Source organism: Typopeltis vanoorti, chromosome 18, assembly GCF_054136105.1.
Source record: "Typopeltis vanoorti isolate ZY-2024b chromosome 18, IOZ_Tvanoo_1.0, whole genome shotgun sequence".
NCBI lineage: Eukaryota > Metazoa > Arthropoda > Arachnida > Uropygi > Thelyphonidae > Typopeltis > Typopeltis vanoorti.
Window position 1 is genome coordinate 64,186,546 of NC_143566.1, and position 26,541 is coordinate 64,213,086.

Sequence of the window (26,541 nt, forward strand, 5' to 3'; positions counted from 1 at the left end):
TGGTTTAACCAATAAGAATACAATTTGGTCGGCTAAATCCCAAATTGCCAGCCCATCCTCGTTCATTCAGTATCCAAGTAGATACCCAACAGGGTGCACCACGAGAAGGTGAGGATTGGACATTAGGTCAGAAGCCCTGGTCGGTTCTCCTAATTCCTTTAAAGGCTATGTGGAGGTCTCCTCTCAGTTATACAGCTTTGACCCTTAAGCACCCATACTATTGTTAAATTTATGCTGATTAATTAAATCTTGTTGTCTGCGCCATTGTAAAAAAAACTACGATATTATATTATCTTATTCAAAACTAATCTTCAAAATTTTACTTTACTTAATTTACTTTACTTTAACTTTATACAGTCGTATTTCTGAGCATATAATCTGTTGCTTGATTTAATCTCTTAACCTTCAATCCTCTCACTCAACTTAATTCCCCCTTTGTCTCAAGGCCACAAATATTATTGTTCACGTGTGCAAAACCTTCAGATCTAAGAAACTGCCTCTGGCTGGAGCCAATCTCTTTGTGTGAACAACTGGCATTTTTATAAATTGAATTTTGGAAATTTATTTGATTTCTAGCTGTGCCACCAAAATTCTTGGATAGGAGATGAATATCCTTCCAAAGAAAAACACTCAGTTAAACACGGAACCTTTCTCTCTTACTTAATACTAAATCTAGCAACGTAAAACTTCTATACTACAGTCGTGGCTATTCAACTCTAGGACACACAGATTCGAATTTTATGAGCAGTGCATTGTTGAGTAGGAATCAGGCAAATTATTTAAACAAGAAAACAATTTATTCATAATCAAAGAACGTACAAAAGGGTTAATACTAAAATTACAAGTTAATTCACTGGCTCTATACTTCAATAGCAACTCGTGAATACAAATACAATTAAACAATCTTAGGTAAACAATCCTTGTAAAACAATGTGTCTATGATATTTCTTTAGTTAATACTTCAATCACACACAGAGCAACTCTTCCATTCTAAACAAAAGCAGGCTTAGCTAATACCAACAATATTAAGCACATAATATTTCACTTTAAATTATATTAGTTTTTTTCTCATACAACTGAACAAGATAATTCAAAGATTAGCTTAATGCCTATAGTCCTCAATTATTATTACAAAGAAAACTACAGACAAATCACAGTCACAATTCTGTTTCCAGTAAAAACAATATAAAGACCTTACTTTGAAATAGTACTCTAGTCCACTCTCATAGATTCTTGAAATCACTTTCTTCTGTTACCTTCCAATCTTGGCTGTGCACACGGGATCCTCTTTCCGGGAATTGTGAGATCTCTTCTTACTATTATAAATGTCAGGAACTTGGTGGCATGAAAATCCGGTAATAACCTTCTTCAAACACAACTCAAATTAGTTGTCTCGCACTTCTGGCATCTATCAGCTGGAACGCAGGACTCTGACCTTGAATCAGGGCAGCCTTCCCAAACCTGGATCCAAAACAGAACGAAGACGAACTTATTCTGTCACACACACACATCTAATCTGCCTCTCTTTCTGCGTGGCCTTCCACCTGAAGACGATTAGAAAAACTCCGTTGTGACTCTGAACCTCCATTGCCGTAACCCTCATAACTGTGTAACCTGCCTCCCTATAAACCCTCTTGTGACTGCGTCAGCATAGCTCGTCACATCATGTACCCATAACCTTGTGTCATTGCAGCAATCCCCTCTTATCTGTTCCCTTTGACCTTGGGTTCTGCTACATTTCAATCCGCTGGGTATATTGTGGGTCTGCACCTGCCACCTTTTTCCGTGGGTGCATTAAGGTGGGAAACCCTCGTACATATTTGACCTTCGTGATTGTAATTGCCCCAGGTCATAAGTTAATAAGATAATCCATCTGGAAATATCTTTGTCTGGAACTTTCTTTTGACACAAGTTATTTCACATTTAACTTTCTTTGTTCTTTTTACAAAAATTTTGGCAGTTACACTATTTACAATTCACAAGAATTTATTTCTATATTACTAAACATAACAAATTTTGCTGATTAATCACAAGTATATTGAAGAGAATTTCGTCTACCAGTAAAATCGGTATATAAGATATTTTTGTATAAAAATCCTTCTATACACGATTTTACGCTATGGTAGAGAAAGTTTTTTTTTTCCCTCCAAGCAATTCTGTCATATGTCATCATCATATGTATCAAGGATTTAGGCCTAGCATGGCCTGTTCCGGCCTTAGAAGTCATTGTTGAATCGTTTAAGAGGACGTCCTGGTTTTTCTTTTTCCTAATGGCTTGTACTTTAAGGCTTGTTTTGGTAATCTTTCTGTTTTCATTCTTTGAACGTGTTCCATCCATTTATGTTTATATTTTTTAATTTTTTCTATTACTGGTTCTTGGTTTAATTCTTTCATAATATCTTTGTTTCTTTTGTGATCAAATAGGGTATACTTTGCAGTTTTTCTCATAAACTTCATTTCTGCTGTTGTTAATCTTTGTTTGTCTTTTTGTTTTATTGTCCAGATTTCGCTTCCATACATTAAGACCGGTAGGGCTAATGTATTGTAAACTTTTAGCCTGGTTTGTTTTTGAACTAGGTTGGGTTTAAATATAGAGTTAATTACACCTGTTATTTTTAAATATTTTGCAATTTTTACATTTATATCTTTTTCATTTTCATATGTGATCATACATCCTAGGTAGTTAAATGAATTCACCTGTTCTAAGATCTTGTTATTTATTACTATTTTAGTTGTTGCTGGATCTTGTCCTTTAAAGGCCACAGTTTTTGATTTTTCCGTTGATATTATCATACCGTAATCTTTGGATATCTCATTTAGATTTAAAATAGCTTTCTGTAAGTTATCTTCAGAATTTGTAATTATTATTTGGTTGTCGGCAAAGAGGAGAGTGTTTAAGTTAACTGTAGGTGAAAGTTTAATTCCTTGATGTTTCTGTCATATGAATCATCTGTAAATTACTCCCATTATTCTGAGTGGTTCAGGTCTTAAAAAGCAACATCTGAAACTAAACTACATATTAAACTTGTGTACAGATTCTTATCCAAGAATATCAAATATATATAAAACATGGAGAGAAGATACAAGGAATAAGAAGAGTGTCATATGCTATTAGTAGATAGCAATATCTTCAGGACACAAGAGTAAGCAGAGGATATGAAATAGGAAGTGATCATCATGTAATGTTAAGCAGAATAAATCTGAATATCATACGTCATATGAATATTCATATAAATCTGAATATTCATATGATGTTTCTGTCGTATGAATCATCTGTAAATTACTCCCATTATTCTGAGTGGTTCAGGTCTTAAAAAGCAACATCTGAAACTAAACTACATATTAAACTTGTGTACAGATTCTTATCCAAGAATATCAAATATATATAAAACATGGAGAGAAGATACAAGGAATAAGAAGAGTGTCATATGCTATTAGTAGATAGCAATATCTTCAGGACACAAGAGTAAGCAGAGGATATGAAATAGGAAGTGATCATCATGTAATGTTAAGCAGAATAAATCTGAATATCATACTGAAAATAAAATGTGTAAGACTTTCTTTTAGGGTTACATGGTGATCAGCATTCATTTTAAAAATTTTATGGAATTTACAACCGTGTTAAAAAACTTTTTTTTGTTATCCCGACGTTTCGATCTTCACATCAAGATCATCATCTGGAGCGTACATAAATATACAGCTGAGTTACATCATTAACTGTAAACTAGAGAAATAATGATTTGATCGCATGTTATTCTACTGGCGTGACCTCTGGTGGGAAAAAAAAAAATTACATCAAGCTAAATTCTATTTTACAATGACAGGAATAAACATTCTTTTAGATGGTTTTCTTTCAGAAACCACTGGTGTCCTATTTTTAGTATTACAGTTTTATTCTTATTACATTTTTATTTATATTCTTATTTTTGATTTACAATACTGGATTTTCTACAGTCCTGTTTATAGTTGTTCTTGGTGAGGAAGGTTGAATATATACCTTCCATATGTTTGGGATTTTTAGCCCATCATTGTTGTTCAGATTGGGGTGGTTGGTAATAATCTCACAGGCTTCCTTGAATATCCATTCATACCATGTTCTAGTGTGATGTAGACGGCTGGTGGTTTTCCAGTCAATTCTGTGTAAGGTATTCATGGCATGATCAGAAAGGCTAGCTTCACTATAATTATTATATTTAATGTGTCATTTATGTTCTTTTTGTCTAATAGGAATAGTGTGTCCTGTTTCTCCTATATATGGTATGTTGAAAGTACAATAAATCCGGTATACTTCAGGGTGAGCTAGTGGTGGGAGTGGGTCTTTGGATGAGTTGAGTAAGCTTTTTAATTTTGCAGGAGGTTTAAAGGTTGCTTTGAAGTTGTACTTTTGTAGTACTCTGTTTATCTTGTCTGATATTCCTTTAATGGGGAATGGTTATAGTTTTACTGTAGTCTGGTTGGTCTTTGTTTTTTATTGTGGTTTTGTAGAGAATTTTGTTAATAGTGTTTTGGCTGTATCCGTTTTTTTCTAGGTTATTATTGATAATTTTAAATTCGTCTTTCAGTGCCTGTTCACTGGAACAGATCGTCTGAGCTCTGTTTTTTAGTGTGTTGATGACACCTAGTTTTTGTGTTGGGTGGTGGTAGGAGTTTATGTGTATATATTGTCCCATATGTGTCAGTTTTCAGTAAACAGTGAAGGAAAGATTGCCTGAGGGAAGACGTGTGACAAGTGTATCTAGAAACGGAAGTGTGCTGTAAGTTAAGGGGATAAAAATCCCTTATTGTTTTTCAGCCAGTAAGCGAAACTAAGATCGAAAACTACGATCTGTAACGTTTCATGCCGACGAACTGTCGGCGTATCCAAGCGTAAGTGACCACTTGGTAGTGCCACACCACGGCAACTCGTTGCAAAGGTGGAGCAAGCTCCCTCACTGTTCTTGATATTTTCTCATAATGTAAAACACACAGCTCTTAGGAGATGTAGTACTGTTTTACATTATGAGGAGAGGTCACTACCCAGACCGGTTTCAACCTTTTTTGAGGTCTCATCAGTGAGTAGCTAGACCTAGAATAACAGAGTTTAAGTGAAAAAAACTTACATATACTTTTGCTATACGATTGCCAGAAAGGTGTGTCACTATATTATATTATATTATAACATAGTATAACTAAGATGAAAAGCCAAACGGCTATTTTTCTGGCGAGGCTGATAAGTTAAGGGGATAAAAATCCCTTATTGTGGATTTTTATATTATAACTATGTTATAATATAATATAATATAGTGACACGCCTTTCTGGCAATGAAGATCTTTGTGTATTTCCAGATCCTCTGTAGTCATGTCATTGTCTCGCTCCAAATAGCAATTCTTTCCAGTTCAGATCTGCAGCCTTCTCTAATTTTTATTTGTGCTTTAAGATTTACATTTACAAACTGTTCAACTTCTTCTAGATCAGTTTTGTATTGAGAGTTCTCTTCTTTTCCTATCACCATATATTTGGTCTTAGCATGGTTGATTTTTAGTTCACATTTTGTGCTCTCCCATTCAACTCTCATGGAGGGTGGGAAAGGAGAAGAGGGATTCCTTGGAAGCTGAGAATAAATGCCTATAAGAATGGGTGAGGACTAGATTTTTCTCTCATAGGGTGGTGCACGACTGGAATGGATTGCCATTGGATGTTGAGAGTGCAAGCACTGTGAATGAATTCAAGAATAAGTATGATAGCTGGTGTGTGTAGTATGTAGCCTCCCTTGATGAGTCTCTGACTCCCTGGAGGTGTCTCTTAATAATAATAATAATAATAATAATCTTCTCCTCTTCTTCTGCAGCTTCTCCCACTTAGGTGGGGTCACTGTTGATGATGAGTCTCCTCCATATCCTCCTGTCTTGGGCTGTCACCACATCCAAGTTCTTCATCCTCAAGTCCTCTTCTACTAGATCCCTCCATCTCTTCTTTGGCCACCCACATTTCCTCCTTCCTTGTACATCCATCTGCATGACCCTTCTTCCCATATATTCGTCCTCCCTTATCATCACATGACCAAACCATCTTAACCTTGCCTCCTGTATCTTCGCTCCTAAGTTCGTAACTTTCACTGTTCCCCTCACATAGTCATTTCTCAGACGATCCTTCCTGGTCACACCGCACATCCACCTAAGCATTCTCATCTCTGCTACTTCCATCCTGCTGATGTTATTTTTCCTCAGGGCCACAGTTTCTATAGCATACGTCATAGCTGGCCTCACTACTGTCCCATAGATTTTGCCTTTCAGATTGATCGGCACCCTCTTATCACATAACACTCCAGCCATCTCCCTCCAGTTCCTCCAACCTGCTTGTATCCTGCATCCCACTTCCTTCTCAGCTCCTCCATCTTCTTCCACTGTTGAACCTAAGTATCTAAAGTCCCTCACCTTCCTGATGATATTTCCTTCCAGCTCGAGGTCTGTCTCCTGGCCGCCACCCACTGTGCAACACATATACTCTGTCTTACTTCTGCTCAGTCTCATACCTCTCTCTTCCAGTACTTTTCTCCATCTTTCCAGTTTAGTTCCTGTTTCTTCTCTTGAATCTGCACACAGCAAGATGTCATCTGCATACAACATTGTCCAAGGCACATCTTTTTTCACCACATCTGTCACCACCTCCATCACAATGTTAAACAGAAACAGATTTATATGCTGACCCTTGATGCAAGCCAACTGTTACTTGAAAACTTTCTGCCTGTCCCAGACAGGTCAGAACACTTGTCTTCACATTTCTGTACATCTCACGCACCAACCTGACATATTTCTCCGGAACCTTCTTCTCCCTCAGACACCTCCAGACTTCTTGCCTTGGCACTCTATCGTATGCTTTCTCCAGATCAATAAATGCCAGATGTAGCTCCCGTTGTTTCTCTTGAAACTTTTCCATCACCTGCCGTAACCCAAAGATAGCATCAGTTGTTGATCTACCAGGCATGAAGCCAAATTGTTCCTTTGCAATCTCCACCTCCTTCCTCAATCTTCCATCAAGAACCCTTTCTAGGATTTTCATTGTGTGGGGCATCAACTTTATTCCTCTGTAATTTTTACAGTCTTGTGCATCCCCTTTACCCTTGTAGATGGGGACAAGAGTACTCTCCCTCCATTCCTCGGGTGTATTTTCCTGTTGGCAAACTTTCACGAACAGGTCCCACAGCAGGTCCATTCCCTCTTCCCCGAGTGCCTTCCATGCCTCCACTGGAATCCTGTTGGGGCCCACCGATTTTCCACTCCTCATCATCTTCATGGCCTCCGTCACTTCCACTCTACTGATGTTCTGCACCACCCCCTCAGAAGGCTGCCCATCTTCTTTGAAGTCCTTGCATTTTCCTCATTCAAAAGTACCTCAAAGTATATTCTACATCTGTTTCTTATGTCCACATCCCTCCATAATACTCTTCCTTCAGCGTCTTTGATCTGCCTCACATGTAAGATGTCCTTTGCTGCTTTATTTCTACTATTATATTATATTTACGACTATTTGCCTGCTTCTGTTTAGGAGTGCCCCAGTTTAAATGCCATTGGCTCTTTTCTCATGGATTCTTAGGGCACTGTAGATGTATATTTATCAATAAATATATGTTGCATAGAGGACAAGAAATTTGCACATACCTTTTTCTGGGTGTTATGGCTCTTCTTCTTTTGCGTTGTCCAAACTACTGTGTGTGTGTGGGGGGGGGGGGGTTGGCAAGTGGGAGAATTGAAATAACGAATGGAAAAAAACCCGGATTTTTTTGAATAACATATATATACATATATATTATAAGGGATGGGCGGAGCGTTTTTAATATATTTATATGAGGTGGGAAAGGGTGAAAGGGGTTGAAAACAGCAACTGATTTTTGGAGGGGGGGGTTTGAGGGGTGCAGTCCGTTTTGACTATTCATGGTCGTCGTCTGAGCACATGGAGGAAGTGGATGCTATGTCACGTTGGGTAGGTGCTTCTACTTTTGAAATGTTTGTGTTATCACCTATTGGTCGGGGTTGTGACCTCAATTTTAAACCTCAATTTTATGTTGTGTAGCTTCCAAACCTCGGAGATTGGGTAGGGCCCGTGTGCGTTGATAGAATTCGTGTCACTCTTTATGGCTATTGTTTCTGATATTATAAGCATTGTTTCATTGTCTTGTCTGTCTACTATGATAGCCTTGTCGATCTGCGGGGTATGTTTTTGTTCAAGGGCATGGACAGCTATTTCCGTTTTTTCTGTGCTTTGTATTCGATTTTTCTTTTTGATGTTGCATTTTTTATTATTTAAATGTTCTGGAATAGGGATGTTACAATCGTGGAAGTGTTCTTGTAGTCTTGCCCATAAAGACCTGATGGTGGAACCTGTATAGGTGATATCACAGTCTTTTTGGCAGGGAAATTTATAGACTACGTTGTGGTGTTCAAATATTTCTTTTTGTGTCTGAGATTTAGTGGGTTTTAGGAGATTTGCCAATTTTTGGTTTGTGGTGAATACCAGTTTGTAGTCAGTATGTTTGAAGATGTATTTGTAGGCTTTGTATGTGTTTTGGGTGTATGGTAGTTTAATAATTTTTTGTGTAGGGAAGTTTATTTTGGTACTTGGGTTGTTTTGGTGGTTTTTGGCAGTCTTGTTTGCGTAATTTATTAGTTGTGTATTACTCTGATTGGTTGAAAATTTGTACGCATTTATGAATTGTGATAAGATGACAGATTTTTTAACGGAATATGGATGGTATGAATGGAAATGGAGGTAGTTTCTGATATGTGAGGGTTTGTGGTATATTTTCATGACTATTTCGTTGTGTGTTCTGGTTAGTGTCAAGTTTAAGAAATTGATGGATTTGCTCACCATAGAAACTGTTCAGTTTCTATGGTGAATTTTAGTCTGTTGCTGTAACTGTTTAGGGACGCTTTTAAGGTGGTGATGCGTGTGTAGGATTTCCAACGCACAGAATATTGTCCACGTATCTGCCATAAAATGTGATGCTTGGGGGGAGGGAAGGGTGGAGTAGGAGTGATTCTATGTGTGCTAGGAATAATTCCGCTAGTTGTCCGCTGATGTTTTGGCCCATGGGTAGTCCGAAGATTTGAATGTACATTTTGCTAGTTGGTAAATTTTTCTCTGTCCTTCCTTTGTTTCTAATTGATCATACAGATCTTGATATGCCATGGCTATCGCCTGTGCCACAACTCTCTTGGCTTCTTGCTTTCTCTCTCTGTCCTCTTCAACTCTTGACTCATCCCACTTCTGCTTTGCCTTCCTCTTAGCTGTCACTACCACTATTAATAATAATAATAATAATAATAATAATTATTATTATTATTACATAACACCTTCAGGGAGTCAAAAGACTCATCGAGGGAGGACACCTGCTTTACAGCACTCCGCCTCCAACACTCCACTAACTGCAACTACCTTCATCATGTACACCAGTGCCATCTACAGCTGACCACCACTATTTTTACAGACAATCACAAACACCCATGCCCACGGCAGGATTCGAATCCGCAGTCTTTTCGCTGGAGAGTGGATACGCTAACCACTCAACCAACCAGGTCGGCATGCAAAATAGAGAAATGGACAATGAAACTTATTTGAGCCTATGCTCCAACAGAATTTGGATGAAGGAGAGAAATTTTAAGAGTTCATTATAGCAAGCAGCTGACATAAAAAAAAGGGGGAAAAAAAAGTTGTCCTTGTTGGAAATCTAAACAGGAGAGTAGGAATATAATCCCAATAGCCATATAGGAATGTTTTGGTAAAATGTGGGGAAAAGGGCAAAGCTAATAATAATTATTATTATTATTTTGGGCAACTCCAAGGAGTCGAGGAAGTCCCTAACATCATGTCAAGAACAACTATTCGACATTCACACATTATCTATCATACCTCACCTTGAACTCATTCACAGTCATAGCACCCACAAGACTCTGGCAACTTATTCCACTCATTCACCACTCTCCAAGTAAAAAATCTAGCTCTAACACCCCTGCTAACCACATTCTTGCCCAGCTTCCATGTACGGCCCCTAGTCCTTCCACCACCAGTCCTATTCTCAAAAATATCTTCCGGATTAATCTTATAGAAACTCTTCAGTAATTTTAATGTCTCAATCATATCACTCCTTTTCCGCCTATCAAGCAATTTTTGCAACCCACAAGAAGAAACCCTGGCACCCATATCTCCGCACAGTAGTCTAGATGGGGGTTTTATCAAAGCTCAATACAGAGGAACAATAACTTGTTTGCCTCTGCTTGTTAAAGTATTTTTCAGAAGCCAAGTGATTTGATGAGCTGATTTAGCCACTTTTGCGATGTGCCCCCCTAAACTTCAATTCCCTATCCACCAACACTCCCAAGTCCCTGGCCTCATCAATCTCCTGCAGTACAGTTCCACCAATGTGATATACTGCTGCTAATCTTTTCACCCCAAAATGCATAACCTTACACTTTGCCACATTAAATTGACATCCATTTTCCTTGGCCCAGTCCTCCAAACTATCCAAATCATCTTGCAAACTTTTGACATCCTGTGCACTCACAATTGCTCTACCCAACTTTGCATCATCTGCAAACAAATGAACACTTCCTCTCAGATCCTTTCCTATATCGTTAACGAACAAATTGAAAAGTAGTGGTCCAAGAACAGAACCCTGTGGCACACCACTAGTCACAACCCGTCTTTTGGACTCGACTCCTGAATAAACCACTCTCTGGAATCTCTCCACCAGCCACACTCCTATCCATCTCACCAACCTTATATCCATTCCCATCTTCTCTAATTTACTGATTAGAGTTCCATGTTGTATCCTGTCAAAGGCCTTGGCAAGGCCCAGTAGAATCACTGTAAACCCATTACCCTTATCCAGTTCAGCCGTCACTGTGTTATAAAACATGAGCAAGTTACTGAGGCATGATCTACCTTTCACAAAACCATGTTGTCCCCCATACAGCATCCCATTTTCATCTATCCAATCCTGTATTTTTCTCTTGACTAATTTCTCCAAGACCTTGACAATGATTTCTGATATGCTAATCGGTCGGTAATTTACAACAGCAGTCTTGAAACCTCCTTTATACAGTGGAACTATTTTCCCCTCTTTCCACCCCCTCGGGACTAACCCAGACCCGAGACTCAAATTAAACAAAATGGTCAAGGGTACTGACAATTCTTTAGCCGCTTCACGTACGACATGAGCTGGTATAGCATCCAAACCCACAGATGTATTGACATTGAGGTTTTGTAATAGACTACTCACCTTCACTTCATTCACCACAGTTCCCATATAATCTATTGGTTCATTCATTTCTGTAATGTTACCACCTAGATGATATATTCTTGCAAAGTGCTCGCTCAGTAATTCAACTACATCAATTGATTCGGTTACCTCCCTACCATTGGCATTCTTTAAAATCATTCTGCCATATACATTTTTTCTTTTACTTGCAACATCAAAACAACTGTTTGGGATTCTCTTTAGCCTGCATGGCCAATGTTCTTTCATAATCCTTTTTTGCTTTTATTACCACACTTGTTACCCTCCTGGCCTGCGTTCATACCGTTCATGTGCCTGCGGGTCACCTTTCTCCTTAAATTCCCTCCATAGTTGTTTCTTTTTTTGCAGCTCAAGCTTACTTGAAACTTCAACATACTTGGAAAGTAATATGGCAAGTATTTGCTGGATTTCTGCTCATGTTATGGGCTAGTAGTTACTAACATTACATTCCAACATAAAGATGCACACAAGTTCACAGAGAGAGAAGATGCGAGAAATAAGAAAAGTGTCATTGACTATGTTATTGTTGACAGTGATATCTTTGTGCCAGTTAAAAACACAAAAGTGTACAGAGAATTTGAAATTAAAAGTGACCAGCATTTAAACTAGAACTTTTTATTGGTTTTATTCATTGACCCGATATTAATAAATGATATAAATTGTCAACAAGTTTCACCAGCTATTCTGTCTGGTTTCTTCAGGACAAGTATAATGGTACACACTAACGTTTGCCAGTGAAAAAGAAGAATGGAGTAACACAGTCAAATAAAGTCACCTTTTAATTTATTTGACTGTGTTATGCCATTCTTCTTTTTTTTACTGGCAAACGTTAGTGTGTACCGTTATACTTGTCCTGAAGAAGCCAGACAGAATAGCTGGTGAAACTCGTTGACAATTTGTGTATATCATTTATTAATATCTGGTCAACAAATAAAACCAAGAAAAAGCTCAAGTTTTAATGCTTAAGTGACCAAATACAAAACAAAAATAGGAGGATAAAGATGAATATCACATTGAAAAGAACAGTATGTAAGAAAGCTGTAAAATGAATTAAAGTTGAGCAGTTTTTACAGATAAACTGTAGACCAGACTATACATACATTATTGAATAAAAAATGAAACAGTTTGAAAACAAGAACCAAACTTTGTAGTCACAGTGGTGAACACTAAGAAGACAATGATTGATTCAGCTAGGAAGGCATGTGACGTAGTTGTCTGCAAGGATAGACAAATATGAACATCATGGTGGACACAAGATGTTAAAGAAGCAGTCCTGGAAAAGAAGAAAGCAGACCAAAAATTCCTAACAAATAAGTCTGCAGATGCCCTGAAAGAATACAAAGAAAAATGTAAGAGAACAAAGATATTTGTAAAAGTAGCTATACAAAAACCAAGGGAAGACTTAGTTAGAATATAGAAAGTAAATAAATAAAAAAAAAATTAAAATAAAAGATATCTTTCATTAAGTCAAAAGGCTGCAGGTTTGAATTCCGCGTGGGCATGGATGTTGCGATTGTCTGTGGAAATACCAGTAGTGGTGTTGGATGGTAGATGGCATTGGTGTAGTTGGCAGATTGAGTGGTGGAGACAGAGAGTTGTAGAGTAGATGCCCTCCCTTGATGAGTCTTTGGACTACCTTGAGGTGTCACATAATAATAATAATAATAATAATAATATATATCAGGAAGATGGCAAAACGTTTTAGTGGCTATTGAAAAAAGCTTAGAAATTAGAAATGTAGAAAAGGAATCAAAGGTGATAAAAGATGACATGAAAATTGAAGATAAGAATCTCCTAAATGTCTGGAGAAATTATTTTGAAAGACTGTTAAATGAAAGAACAGTGACATATCAATATGAGGTAGAAAGATTCATCAAAAACTTGAAATGTGGAAAGGCAGCTAGAGTAGATGATATGTGAAAAGAAATGCTAAAATAGAGGAATAAAGGATTTGCAGTGGCCACATTGCATAATTCAGCAGGACTGGTTAGAAGGTGACTGGAGTGGAGCTCATAGTTCCCATCTATTAAAAAAAAAAAAAAAGGAATAAAGTTGAATGTGAGAATTACAGAGGTATTTCTCTACTAAATGTTCCATCTAAGATTTATGCAACATACTTGAAAAGAGGGTAAGAACAAGTTGGGTTTAAACCAAATAGAGATTGTCAAGATCAGATCATGGGAATACGACAAGTGGAGGCATGTAAGAATTTGTAGTGGTGGGGCTGTAGCAATAAAAGTAAAAAAAAAAAAAATTAATATGGATTTAAAAAATTATATAATTTATCTGCTAAGTCAAGTTATACACATAAATACAACTGAATGTAAAAAGAAAAACAAAATCAATAGATAAATATCTATTCATATTTAAATTCCATTCTTCATTCTTTTTGATTTACAAATTTAAGAGGGAGGTATGAAAAGTTCTCGGCCTAACAATGAAAACACAAATTTATAATTTCAAAATTATTTTTATCAACATAATCTCCCTTAACACTAATACATTTATTCCAGCAATGCTCTAGCACACCATTATCCCATCCCTGTAGTGGTTCTCAGTAAGATCTGCAAAATACCCCTCTACAGCAGCAATCACCTCTTGATTCGAAGAAAAACACTGACCAGCGAGGAAGAGTTTTAGTTTTGTGAAGATATAGAAGTCAGAGGGAGCAAAATCAGGGGAATAGGGTAGATGTTCAAACAATTCATAGTGCAGATCCCTTAATTTTCTAATTGCCAAAACACCTTCATGGGCAGTTGCAATGTCCTGATGAAAGATGATTTTTTTTCTTCTGCAAACCGTCTTTTAACCTGACTAGATGAAAATCAATTTTTTCATCTAATCAGGTTAAAAGATCGGAATAATATTCCCTGGTTATTGTTTTATCCTTTTCAAGATAAACAAAATGCCTTTAGAATCCCAAAACACCGATGCCATAACCTTTCCTGCTGATGGAACTGACTTTGTCTTCTTTGGCACTGAACAACCGGCTTCTGTCCACTGTTTTGACTGCTGTTTGGATTCTGATGTGTAATGGTGAATCCAAGTCTCATCCATAGTAATAAATCAACATGCGAAATCAATTTTATTCTTGTTAAAAACTCCAACACTATTCAGAGATTTTCATGCGAGTGCATTTTTGATCTGTTGTGAGCAAGTGAGGTACCCATCTTGCACAAAGCTTTTTCATTTGCAATTCTTCACCCAAATTATATCCTACACGTTCTTTTGAAATGCCTATAGTCTCAGCAATTTCATGCACTTTGACTCGCCAGTCATCCAATACCATATCGTGCACTTGATCAATGATTTCTGATGTTGTTACACTTTTTGGATGTCCTTCACGTGGATCATCTTCAAGGTTAATACAATCACATTTAAACTCGGCAGCCCATTTCTTAATTGTCGAAAATGAAGGAGAAGAGTGCCCATAAACTTTTATAAACTTTGAATGAATTTCTTTTGGCATTAAACCTTCTTTTACAAAGAATTTTATAACTGCAATTATAGTTAATTATAGAGGATCTTAAAAACTGTCTAGTGGTAGCGGTCGGTTTAAACACCACTCTGATCACCTAAAGACAGTGTATCTTTTTTCAAATATGCAGGTGTTTACAGCATACCTTATACGTGTGGACTATCCTACATAGGTCAAACTTCAAGAAGCTTAGAAATTAGACAGAAGAAACATGTCAGAGATGTTAATCATAACAGAACAGACACCTCAGGTTTGGCGCATCACTTCTCAACTTCAAACCACGCTATAGATTGGGATAACAGCTCAATGCCATATTTGGAGGAAGATTACAGATGTCGAATATTTAAAGAAGCTGCAGAGGTCCTATGAACAGGAAGCAACCTTAATAGAAACCAAGGAGTAATATTAAAGGATATATAGAAAAATCTTATTAACTCATTAAGTTTAGCAGAATTGCAGTACGCCAAAAACTGTGTAACGCATATTTATAATAATGACTGAAGTATCTCGCTTCACGTATACTATGTCACGCAGTGCCTTCCAATTTTGTTGTCTAACCATTGTAAACTGTTACTATATTTCTCCATTTTTTTGCATTTATTAGTTTTTTCATTGTTTAGTCTTGACAAATCTAGTCAGTTTTGCTAACGAAACTAGTTGATGAATTTGTACATGTGTATTAAACCTATAGTCTTATAATCCAAATATCTGTTTTGTGTTAATTATAGTTAGTAAAGACCAAATATAACTTTCAAGATGAAAAATTTGTCATATTTGTAATCATGTTTTTCTCTATACTTAACATCGCTAAAGCAATAAGTCGATTTTGTGCCAGAATTTCCTAAAAAGAGTTTTTATTCTTTTTCACGTTTTTATTACATTTATTTATTTCCTATAAGTTTCATTTAATTGTGTTTCAATATTAACTATCCCTAACATTCCAAGATTACATACATTTTTTAGATGTTCAGCACATTTCTCATGTTTTTTAATTTTTTCACTTAAATGTTTTAAATCTGTTACTCCTGTTACTCCATGATGAATCACCTCCAAACAAAAGGCATGAAAACAAAGGAAAGCATTTTTCTCTGTACAACCTGTGAGCCAATTATGCTTGTTATAAATACCCGAGTTAAATTTTGATATATAACTCTGTGTTCTACTTTTTGAGGTCGGAGAAATGTTTAAAAATCATGTGTAAGATGCCCCAAAACTTTAATTTCAAGTTTTTCCTGCAGTTCCAGGCATGAAAATTTTGTATTTTGCCAATATTTAACAGAATTCTTCTCTTTGTTCATTTCTACATAGATATAAATTAAATGCTAGTAAATGCACAATATTTACCTATGTTAACGAAAACGATGTTAATTTGTGTTGTTTGTGCGCATGTAGTAGCAATATATCTTGAGCTGCAATGCTACCACCCCAAACTGCACGTAAATCATGCATTACCCCCCCCACTACGTTATCCCCACTAGGTAGCTATTTGGTGCAGTCTGCATTGAATGCAGCTCCAGTGTTGAGTATACTAGCCAGTACAGATAGTAGCCCTTGCCTGCACAGCACATTGCTTATTGCAAAATACAACTACTGCTATGAAATGAATTATATAAAATACTATCGAGTGGTATTGTATTACAAACAAGAAAATAACAGTTTTTAGATAAATATATAAACATTTAAGAACAGAGATAATAAAACAGGAACTTTCATTTTATACTGTTATGGACAAGCCACCACCAATGACAAGGCATCCAGAGAAAAGCTTTTCAAAACACTACAATTATAAGGGATAAATGGAAAATTATACAGAACAATACACAGTCTATATTTCAGTTGTAAGTCTTATACTTGAAGTCTTATATATGACTTACAACTTACAATTGAAGTAAATACAGGAAGATTGTGGGATATAAAATCAGTGGTAAGATGATGCACATTATCTCTGCTCTTATTCATCATCTATATGGATTGCATTATGAAAGAAAGTGGGATTAAACATGATATTATAATCAGATATATCAAACCTAGTTCCATGCTTTATGTAGATAATGTTTATTCCTAAACAGAGAGAGAAGATGCAAGAAATAAAAGTGTTCTTGATTATATCATTGTTGACAGTTATATCTTTGTGAGTTAGAGAATCCTATAGACTTGCATCCAGTGCAAGTCTATAGGATTCTCTAACTAAACTGAATAACGGCGGTAACAAATTTGGCATGAAAATCAGCAATAAGACCAAAAGTATGAACACACAGAAAACTTCAGCTGCATTCTCACAATGGTGAAATGATAGAACAATTAAAATATTTCAGTTATTTAGCCACAGTTTTTAGTGGAGATGGTGAATTAAATTTGGAAATAGCCAACAGAATAAGTAAGCTATTATAGTGGCCAAGTTGGGTTAGAAATAAAGCACTTGATCAAAGACTAGAAACTACAGATATGAGGGTTCTGAGAAAAACTGAACAGACATCATATTAAAAATGAAGATATTAGAAAGGAACTTGACATTGTTAGCATTCAAGAATGTGTAAGGAAGACTAATCTAAGGAGGTAGGCCATTTAAACAGAATGGGAGAGGGAAGATTAGGATAGCAGTGTTTGATTGCAGGAAAGAGAACCAGAGGGAGACTAAGTGAATCAATCTAGGTACATTGATTCACTCAAAAGTGTCTTAGAAGAACAAAATATTAAATGCAACAATATTGGGAGTGATGATAAGTAACAGACTAATTTGGAGGAAAATTGTTGATGACAGCACTAGTGCAAACCAAAGCAACTCCATTACTGAAGGTTATATTCTCATTAGCTCTCAGGAAAATTTTAATCTAACTATACGATCAGAATGAATATATAATGTCCATTATATGTTATTACTTTCTGTTAAGAAATTGTTTGTTTACATCTGCAGCACATGTTCCATGTATTTCATTAGAATATATCATATTAAACATTATTTTTTCTTTCTTTTTTATATATTTGTAACATAGTCATCCATAATTAATACTATTAACTTCAAAGAAGAGACAAAGCCACACCCTTACATGTTGATGGGTACATATATATATGAAACACAAAGGTAAAAATTACAAGAAATCAAAATTATTTTAGTATTTGTAAATGTAGTTCATTAATATTTTGTTTGATAGGAATCCTAGAATGGATATTGCAAGAGACTGCTTCTACTGTCTCTGGATGAGTTTTAAGTTTTGATTTTGAGAGTACTGCATATCTTCTTTTACATCTTTTATTGCAATGAATGTAAAGATGCATCATCCATTTAATTAATTGTAACTACTATGCTCATGCTTATGCGATTAATAATACGGTTAATGAACACACACTATTTGAGATTTTGTGAACTGTGCTTATTGTTTATATTTTTGTCTGTCTATTTTAGCAGCCCAATCTTCAGGCATTTTTAATTCATCTATTAATCAAAAATAACATAACAATGAATATAATAATACAAATATAATATTATATTAAAATTGCACCTTATGTAGTTGGAATTAATGCATTCAGAGATACAAAAAAATTTTCAGTCAGTTCAAATACATGACACAGCAAGCTGCTTTGGAGAATTCAGTATACTATGAATTGACTTACAGAAATTTTTCTTAGAAATGAATGACAAAGCATAATTTCACTATTCTTTACAAAGTATTTAAATAATACAGAAAAAAAGTAGGAGTAAAACTGTAGTGATTAGAAAAGCAAAAGAAAGAGTCAAATGAGGAAGGTATGTCTAAAAAAATACATTTGACATTTATGATATACTGACTGGCAAATAAGAAGAGGAGATAATTCAATAATTTCATGATATAATAATGCATCATGAGTTAATGGCTCTGAAAAAGCAATGATTCTGAGTGTGTATATTTATGTTTTTACACATACTTACTCTATTAAAGCATTTAAATTTGTAAACAATTCCAGATGTGTAATGCATTGCAGTGGCCTCTAAAACAAAAGATAATAAACACATATTAGAAAAATTAAAGATAAAGCTCTCAGGAATAAAACTTACTTCATCAACCATCAAACAGATTTAACTTTTAATAATAGAACAATGAACAAGAAAGGAACTGTCACATTTTATGTAACTGCTTTTTACTTATTTATTGTTCAGTTACAAACAAATATATGCAATAATGTAATGAGTATGCCTGACCTGACTTACATTTATAATTATATCAAAAGTTAATAGTTCTGCAACAAAACTCTATCAGAAAGTTTCATGTAGAAGACATCAAGACTTAAATTGTGGAAACAACACACACACGCACGCACAGCTGGACATTAGCATTAGTGTCAAGGCAGAAGCTAAGGTCTTGGTGAACTATCTATAATCTATAATTTTATATAAACCCAAGCCAATCTGTCTGTTCTGCAGGTTAAAAAAAAAAAAAAAAACCTGTCTGAGAATTGGCTAATGTCACTTCAGTTGTAAATAATCCTTTAATCTTGATATGATTTAAATTAAAATATTTCTGATCAAAGGATAAATGCTATTCTTTTAAATACTCAACATTCACCATCAAATCTATGAAGTAAATATTCCAATGACATATAAAAGAAGGAAGGAAAGCTAGTGTGAATCACATATGCATGCTTGTCAAAAAATTAAACAATTTTTATAATGTAGTAAATTTATTTTATTTTTTTGTCGATCCCATCCAAAAACAGATTGACAGCCTACAGCATATTTAATGTTGCAAGTAAGCTAAAAGATTCCTGCTCTGGAGACCAAAGGGTATTTACTCAATCTACTTTAAAACTTCAACTAGCAGGAAGGTGGTGGTGATACTGATAACAAAAACTGTCAACCACATAAAGAATTTCGCAAAGATCCATGATACAGTGAGATCAAAATACACACTTTCTATTGGCTGTAGAGCACATTTACTTGGCCAAACAGCATGGCTAATTGTAAATATTTCAGCATTCTCAAGCACTATACTTATAATTTCTGTGAAGAAAAAAAAAATATACAAAGAGATGTTCTATCAAAAGTATTAAAAAAAAACATCATTTATGTTAAAGATGCCAAGTAATTTTATAAACTTGGTTTTAATCCTTTTCCCCAAGTAAGCAAACAAGCAGGTAAGTCAAGTTTATGCCTGAAGTATTTTCAGGTCTGAGGCAACTCGTGGTAAAGGTGAAGTAAGCTTTGATCACGTTCCTTAGTATCTCACATAATACAAAGCGCACATCTCCTTGCGAACATGTATGATTATTATTATTATTACGGGTATCTCCATGGAGTCAGTAGACTCATCGCAGGAGACCCAAACTAGCAAAACAATATCTGTCATATCTCTTCTTGAATTCATTTACAGACGAAGAGCTCACAACTAAGTCAGGCAATGAATTCCACTCATTCACCACCCTCCAGGCAAAAAACCTTGTTCTGACACCTTTGTTAATGCCATCATCAATGCCATCCACTATGGGACATAATGGCACATTTTCTTTGTGTATTTTTGGGAGTCCATATATACAGGGAGGGGGGTCTAGAGTTATATGGTTTTGGTCTGTTAGAAAGCTCTCCGTATCTACAACCGGGCAAGCCAGGCTTTACTTTGGGAGCAAATTACCGCTACACGCGGTTCCCTAGCCGACATAAACAGAGCTATTTTAGCACTAGAGGATGAGCTTTCAAATGCACTTAATCACGAACTTTGGTCAATTCTACATGACATCTCATGTACTGTGGCAAATAAAGAAATTGGACGAATATGGAGTCGACATATCAACAAGTTTGATAAACTAAAAAAGAACTCGACGTCCAAACAAAAACTACAAACCAACACTGTAGTTCAGTGCTTCCCAAACTTCTGGATGTCAAGGCCCCCTTTGCAAAAATTAAAATATTTCACGGCCCCCCCCCCCTCGAAAAAAAAATCGTAATAGAGATATATTATTATAATATTTATTGTATTTATATTCAATACAAAACATACACAGCGAATATTGCAAAAATCAAATGCATATATTACATTTTTTGCCTCTTACCATTTGGTTCTGAAGACGATGCGGGCTATTCTGGTAAAATACTGTCCTTTTTTTTTTTATAGTCTGTTTCTCCTTCTTCTGATTGTTTGCGGGATTTTTTTATTTTTTTTAATTTTTTACCAACCACTTATCCATCTCAGGGTTAAATTTTTTAACGTAGAATAGATCAAATAATATCACCACTTACCAATACTGGCACACCACAGACTGATAACATGAAATTAGTGAATATTACCTGAATAAGGGAATCCCCCGGACCAGGAACATTTTTCACTTTTGTGACTTTTCTCCTTTTACGGTAATTAAGCCTAACGCGAAACAGACAGCAAAGGCAGTCTGTTTATTAAAACGTGCATATGATTGGTGCGGTATTAACAAAAGATCGCGCAACCGAAGGATAAAAGCATAGCTGACAATTGAGTTGAAATGCTAACTCTCTTCATCCGAATTCCATATGTGAAACTGCCATAACATTCATATTATATATATATATATATATATATATATATAATGTGCAGCTCAGTGGATGTGGCGTTTGCATACCACCGCGCTTGGCCGCACGAAGGAAGTCTTGGTTTCGAGTCTAGTCGGCGACTAGAGGAAATTTTTCTAAGCCTTTTTTCGACCGGTTCCCGAGTTAGTCGATCTCTGGCACGGGCAAGCAGGTTTTTCCTCCCAGAAACTCGGGTTTTTCGTACTGTAAACTCAAGAAAATCGACCGTAGAACCCACATTATTTCAGACATTAAATATTTGTGTTACGGTTAGGGACCACGAGATGGCGGCACATTTGAGCCGTCTCTCTTCACTGCGTACCGCTTAATTAGTGATAGCCTTGGGCCATCTGTCTCTGATTGGGTACCAGTGGAGATTGAACTGCCCACTCAGTCTCCAAAAGTTAGATAGGGCTAAAATGGCCTCGCCTACTCCCGTATATACGGGAATAAAAAGGCGTTAGCTGATTTTTTTTTTTTTATATATATATATATATATATTACTTAGTTTTAACACTTTTACGAATTTTAACACGTTCGGTTGAATTTTATTGCTGCCTTGGGAAATCAAACTCACATACATCTAATTAATAACAATAGTTTTTAGTTAGATACTGTGTTTGCCCATGCAACATATGGTTTTGTTTCAGTCTATACAGCATAGTTTCTGTATAAGGGGACATGTGATTCATTAATTAGTGTGTTTTTATCCCAGTTGTCTCTAATTGCACTATTTGTTGAGAAATATATTACACAGACTCCTCATACCTTATTCACTGGCATAATAAAAGTACTTATTTTTATTGCCTCTGCAGTATAGTGGCTCTTAGGGAGGGCGTGTTGTTTACCACTGCAAGCGAGTTACTATATCCCCACATGAACTTGTTTAAGCTTTTTTTCATGTGTGAAGTATATGCGAAACTTTTATTGGTAACAGAAAACTAGCTCGGATGACAGTGATAATATAAAATGAGTTTTGATATGTATATAAAGTCAATATCAATAGTCCCTGATTACGAACGCGTTATGAAAGGGACAGAAAGATTTGGAACTTCCCTGGAGAGCATTCGAAGTAAATACAATTAACCACTGCTTTGAAATGAAACATATGAATAAGCAATATTTACTAATATTCGTTAAGCACCAAAATACACAGGAAGCAAAGTTTGTGAACCAACACCAATGTGTAAATTTTTCCTTTAAAATATAAAAAATAACAAAAAAGAAATAATAAAAGTTAAATACGTTTCTTTTAAAATAAAAAAATATACTTAGTCTTTAAACATTTTAAATTTGTTTTCATTATTTCATGGCCCCCCTCCAACAAAACCTACGGCCCCTAAGGGGGCCGTGCCCACAATTTGTGAAGCGCTGCTGTAGTTAACCTTTCGTCAGTTACCTTGAAGTCTTAAGCACTCAATACTCTGTCTGTAGTCACAACTTCGCCACTGCTTCTAGTAAATTACCGGCCAAGGAATTCATGATCCAGATTGAACGCGGGATTCGCCACCTTCCAAACCACATCGCCAACGATATTAGATTGGATGTAGCCTGTGTTCTCACAAAAGCAAAACCACCAAAAACCAACATATCCATTAGTGAATACAAGTCACTACAAGAATTGAAGCAAAACAAAGAAATAGTTATCACCAAAGCAGATAAGGGTAACGCCATTGTGGTACTTAATCATAATGACTACACAGGTAAGCTTAAGGCTATACTATTAGATTGAGCTACTTACCTCCCCATTGAATACAATCCCACCAACTCACAAATTAGAAAACTCCATAGGTTCCTTAAGAAGGTTACTTTTTGGCCTGTGAAGATTACTAACAGACTAAAACCATATAACTTTAGACCCCCCCCCGTATATATGGGCTCCCAAAAATACACAAAGAAAATGTGCCATTACGTCCCATAGTGGATGGCATTGATTACCCCACTCACAAACTAGCTAAGTATTTAGCCAAAGCGCTCACACTATACTGGCAATACACCATTACACATAAAAAACTTAGCCCACTTCAAAGCCAGTGTAGAAAACTGTTGAAAGTTTATTTTTCACTTGGTCAAACTATGATAAATTTAGTTTAATCCTTTATCCAAGTGTGTGCAAACAAAGTTTGCACCTGAAAGTATCTTCAGGACTGGGGTAAAGTGGTACAACACCGGGCAACTCCTTGCAAAGGTGGAGCAAGATACCAACACTCCTATCTCAGTATCTCCTACAATGCAAAACACATCTCCTTGCGGATATGTATAATGTTATGCATTAAGGGAAGGAGTTGCCCAGTGTTGTACCACTTTACCCCAGTCCTGAAGATACTTTCAGGAGCAAACGTTATTTGCACACTTGGATAAAGGATTAAACTAAAAATTTATTATAGTCTGACCAAGTGAAAAATAAACTTTCAACATCTTTCTCTAAATCCAGACTAATTTAATAAAAATGTAGCACTGTTTGGCAGCTCCTATAGGAGGAGATGACCTTGTAAATGCTTCTGCCTGGTATCTCCACTTGGGCCTGGCTTCCGCTGAAGAGACCTCAATAAAGGTCGAAACTAGTCTGGGTAGTGCCCGTCCCTTAATGCATAACGTTATACATATCCACAAGGAGATGTGTTTTGCATTATGGGAGATACTGAGATAAGAGTGTTGGTAGCTTGCTCCACCTTTGCAAGGCTTTGCCAGTATAGAAAATCTTACACTCCAACATAATGACATAATGGTGAGTTTTGACATCTCTTCCTTATTCATAAATGTCCACCTCAAAGAAACCTTAGAGCTAATCAAAGCTAAATTTCCTCCCGATATCTCAGCCTTATTTCAGTTCACAATGAACTCAGGCTATTTCGTTTGGCAGGAAAAATTCTACAAACAGATAGAGGGGACAGCCATGGGTTCACCACTTCACCACCTTTGGCCAACTTCTTTATGGAGACTTTTGAAGAGAAAGCCTTAAACTCAGTCCCACAAAAACCTACCATATGGCTTCGCTACGTTGATGACGTGTTCGCTATTTGGCGACATGGCCTGGATACACTTCTCTCCTTCTTAACACACTTAAACAACCAACACCCTAGAATTAAGTTCACCCTAGAAAAAGAGAAAAACAATAGCCTCCCCTTCCTAGACACACTAGTTACCTGCCAACCTGATGGAACCTTGGTTTACTCAGTTTATAGAAAACCCACCCATACAGGCAGATACATTCAACAACAATACCCCCCCCCCCTCACAACAATATGGAGTTATTAAGACACTATTCAACAGGGCAAAACGTATCTGTTCAAATGATCAAGCCCTAACCACTGAATTAAATCACATCCTTAACACTTTCTCAGCCAATGGCTACCCCCCAAAAAAATCCAAAAAACACTTAAACCAGTTATCCACAACCCACCTCCCCCCTCCACCTTCACAAAAAAGATTACTCTAAATCCATAACCATCCCCTACATCCAAGGCACCTCAGAAAAAATCAACAAAATCCTAAAAAAAACATGACTCAACCACCTGTTACAGACCATACAGAAAATTGGCATCCCTTATCCGCTCCACTAAAGACCAAACACTTCCCTTAGACCTACCTGGTGTATACCAGGTCGCTTGCAGCTGTAAATTGTCCTGCTTTGGCCAAACAGGCAGGACAGCAAATCTCAGAACACAAGGACTACATCCAATTTCACCAGTACAGCCACTCTGGGCTTGCAGACCATGCTCTGGATACCCGCCACAGAATAAGGTGGAAGAAAGCCACAGTAATACACCACAGCAAATTCAAATATGAAAGACTATTCATGGAATCAGCCTCAGCCCTTAGGAACATGCCAAACCTCAACAAATTTGGGTGCATAAGACTGCCCCAAATTTGGGAAACATATATCAGAAGAACTTCAGCCCAGAGGCCAATAATTACCAATATAGCCTACCGGGGGGGGCACCATCAGGACTTTAGGAAACGGTAGCTTCCTCGCTTCGTTTCTCATTTGCTGTTATGTAGCACTTGCGTGCACCTGTTCTTTATTTTAAGTTCCCAAGAAAATGGCAACGTGATGCCGAAATATCAGAAAGTATTTATTAAAGTTGTTTTTAATTTATATTTCTAGTGTACGCTGTCAATTCCTTAATTATTAGTTATCATGTTTAACCAGCATATAAGCCTTTCAACAAGAATTACAATAGATTAAAAAATTCCAAGAAATTACATTCTTGGTTTAATCCTTATCCAAGTGTAAGCAAATAAAAATTTAAACATGAAGTAACATCAAGACTGGGTTTTGAATATAGAGGTTAATGACTTCACATTAATTGCCTAAGTATCACATAATGCAGTGCACATATCCTTACAGACATTTTTAATACTATGCATTACGGGAAGGACCACTACCCAGAAAGGTTTCGACCTTTATTGAGGTCTCATCAGTAGGAGCCAGATCCAGAAGTGATATGAAGATTGAAGTAATGCAGAAGTCATATTTCCATGTACAAGTAGTCAAAAGATGTCACAAATTAATACTAAAATACTCTGGAATAGAGAAAGATGTTTCAAAGTTTTTTCACTTGGTTATACTATAAATTAAAGATGCCAAGAAATTATATTCTTGGTTTAATCCTTTAATGCAAATAAAAATTTATATGTGAGGGTAACATCATGACTGGACTACTTGTATATAGAGGTTAATGACTTCACATTAATTGCCTAAGTATGTCATAATGCAATGCACACATCCTTACAGACATTTTTGATGCTATGTATTATGGGAAGGACCACTACCCAGACCAGTTTCAACCTTTATTCAGGTCTCATCAGTGGGAGCCAGATCCAGATGTGATACGAAGATTGAAGTAATGCAGAAATCATTTTTATTTATTACTAAAATACTCTGGATTAGAAAAAGATGTTTGAAAGTTTTTTCACTTGGTTATGTAAAAAATTAAAGATGCCAAGAAATTATGTTCTTGGTTGCATATGAAGTAACATCACAAGTGGACTACTTGCATATAGAGGCTAAAGACTTCCCATTGCCTTAGTATCTCATAATGCAATGCACATATCCTTATAGACATGTATAATGTTATGCATTATGGGAAGAGCTACTAACCAGAAGTGATACAAAGATTGAAGAAGTAATTGAGAAGTCATATTTCCATATACAAGTAGTCAAAAGGTGTCACACCTTATTATTAAAATATTCTGTATTAGAGAAAGATGTTTGGAAGTTTTTTTTTCACTTGGTTATACCATAAATTAAATATGCCAAGAAAATATATTCT

General features: G+C 36.1%; 1 protein-coding gene across 3 annotated transcripts in view; it reads right to left on the reverse strand.

Moving 5' to 3' along the window:
- LOC150096721 (uncharacterized protein KIAA2013 homolog) overlaps nt 1–26,541 on the reverse strand; it is a 401,644-nt gene that overhangs the window by 215,410 nt on the left and 159,693 nt on the right. For all 3 annotated transcript variants that reach the window (XM_090407839.1, XM_090407838.1, XM_090407840.1), the window contains exon 6: nt 18,659–18,717. In XM_090407839.1, coding sequence (XP_090263965.1) covers nt 18,659–18,717 — 59 coding nt within the window. The remainder of the gene's footprint in view (nt 1–18,658; nt 18,718–26,541) is intronic.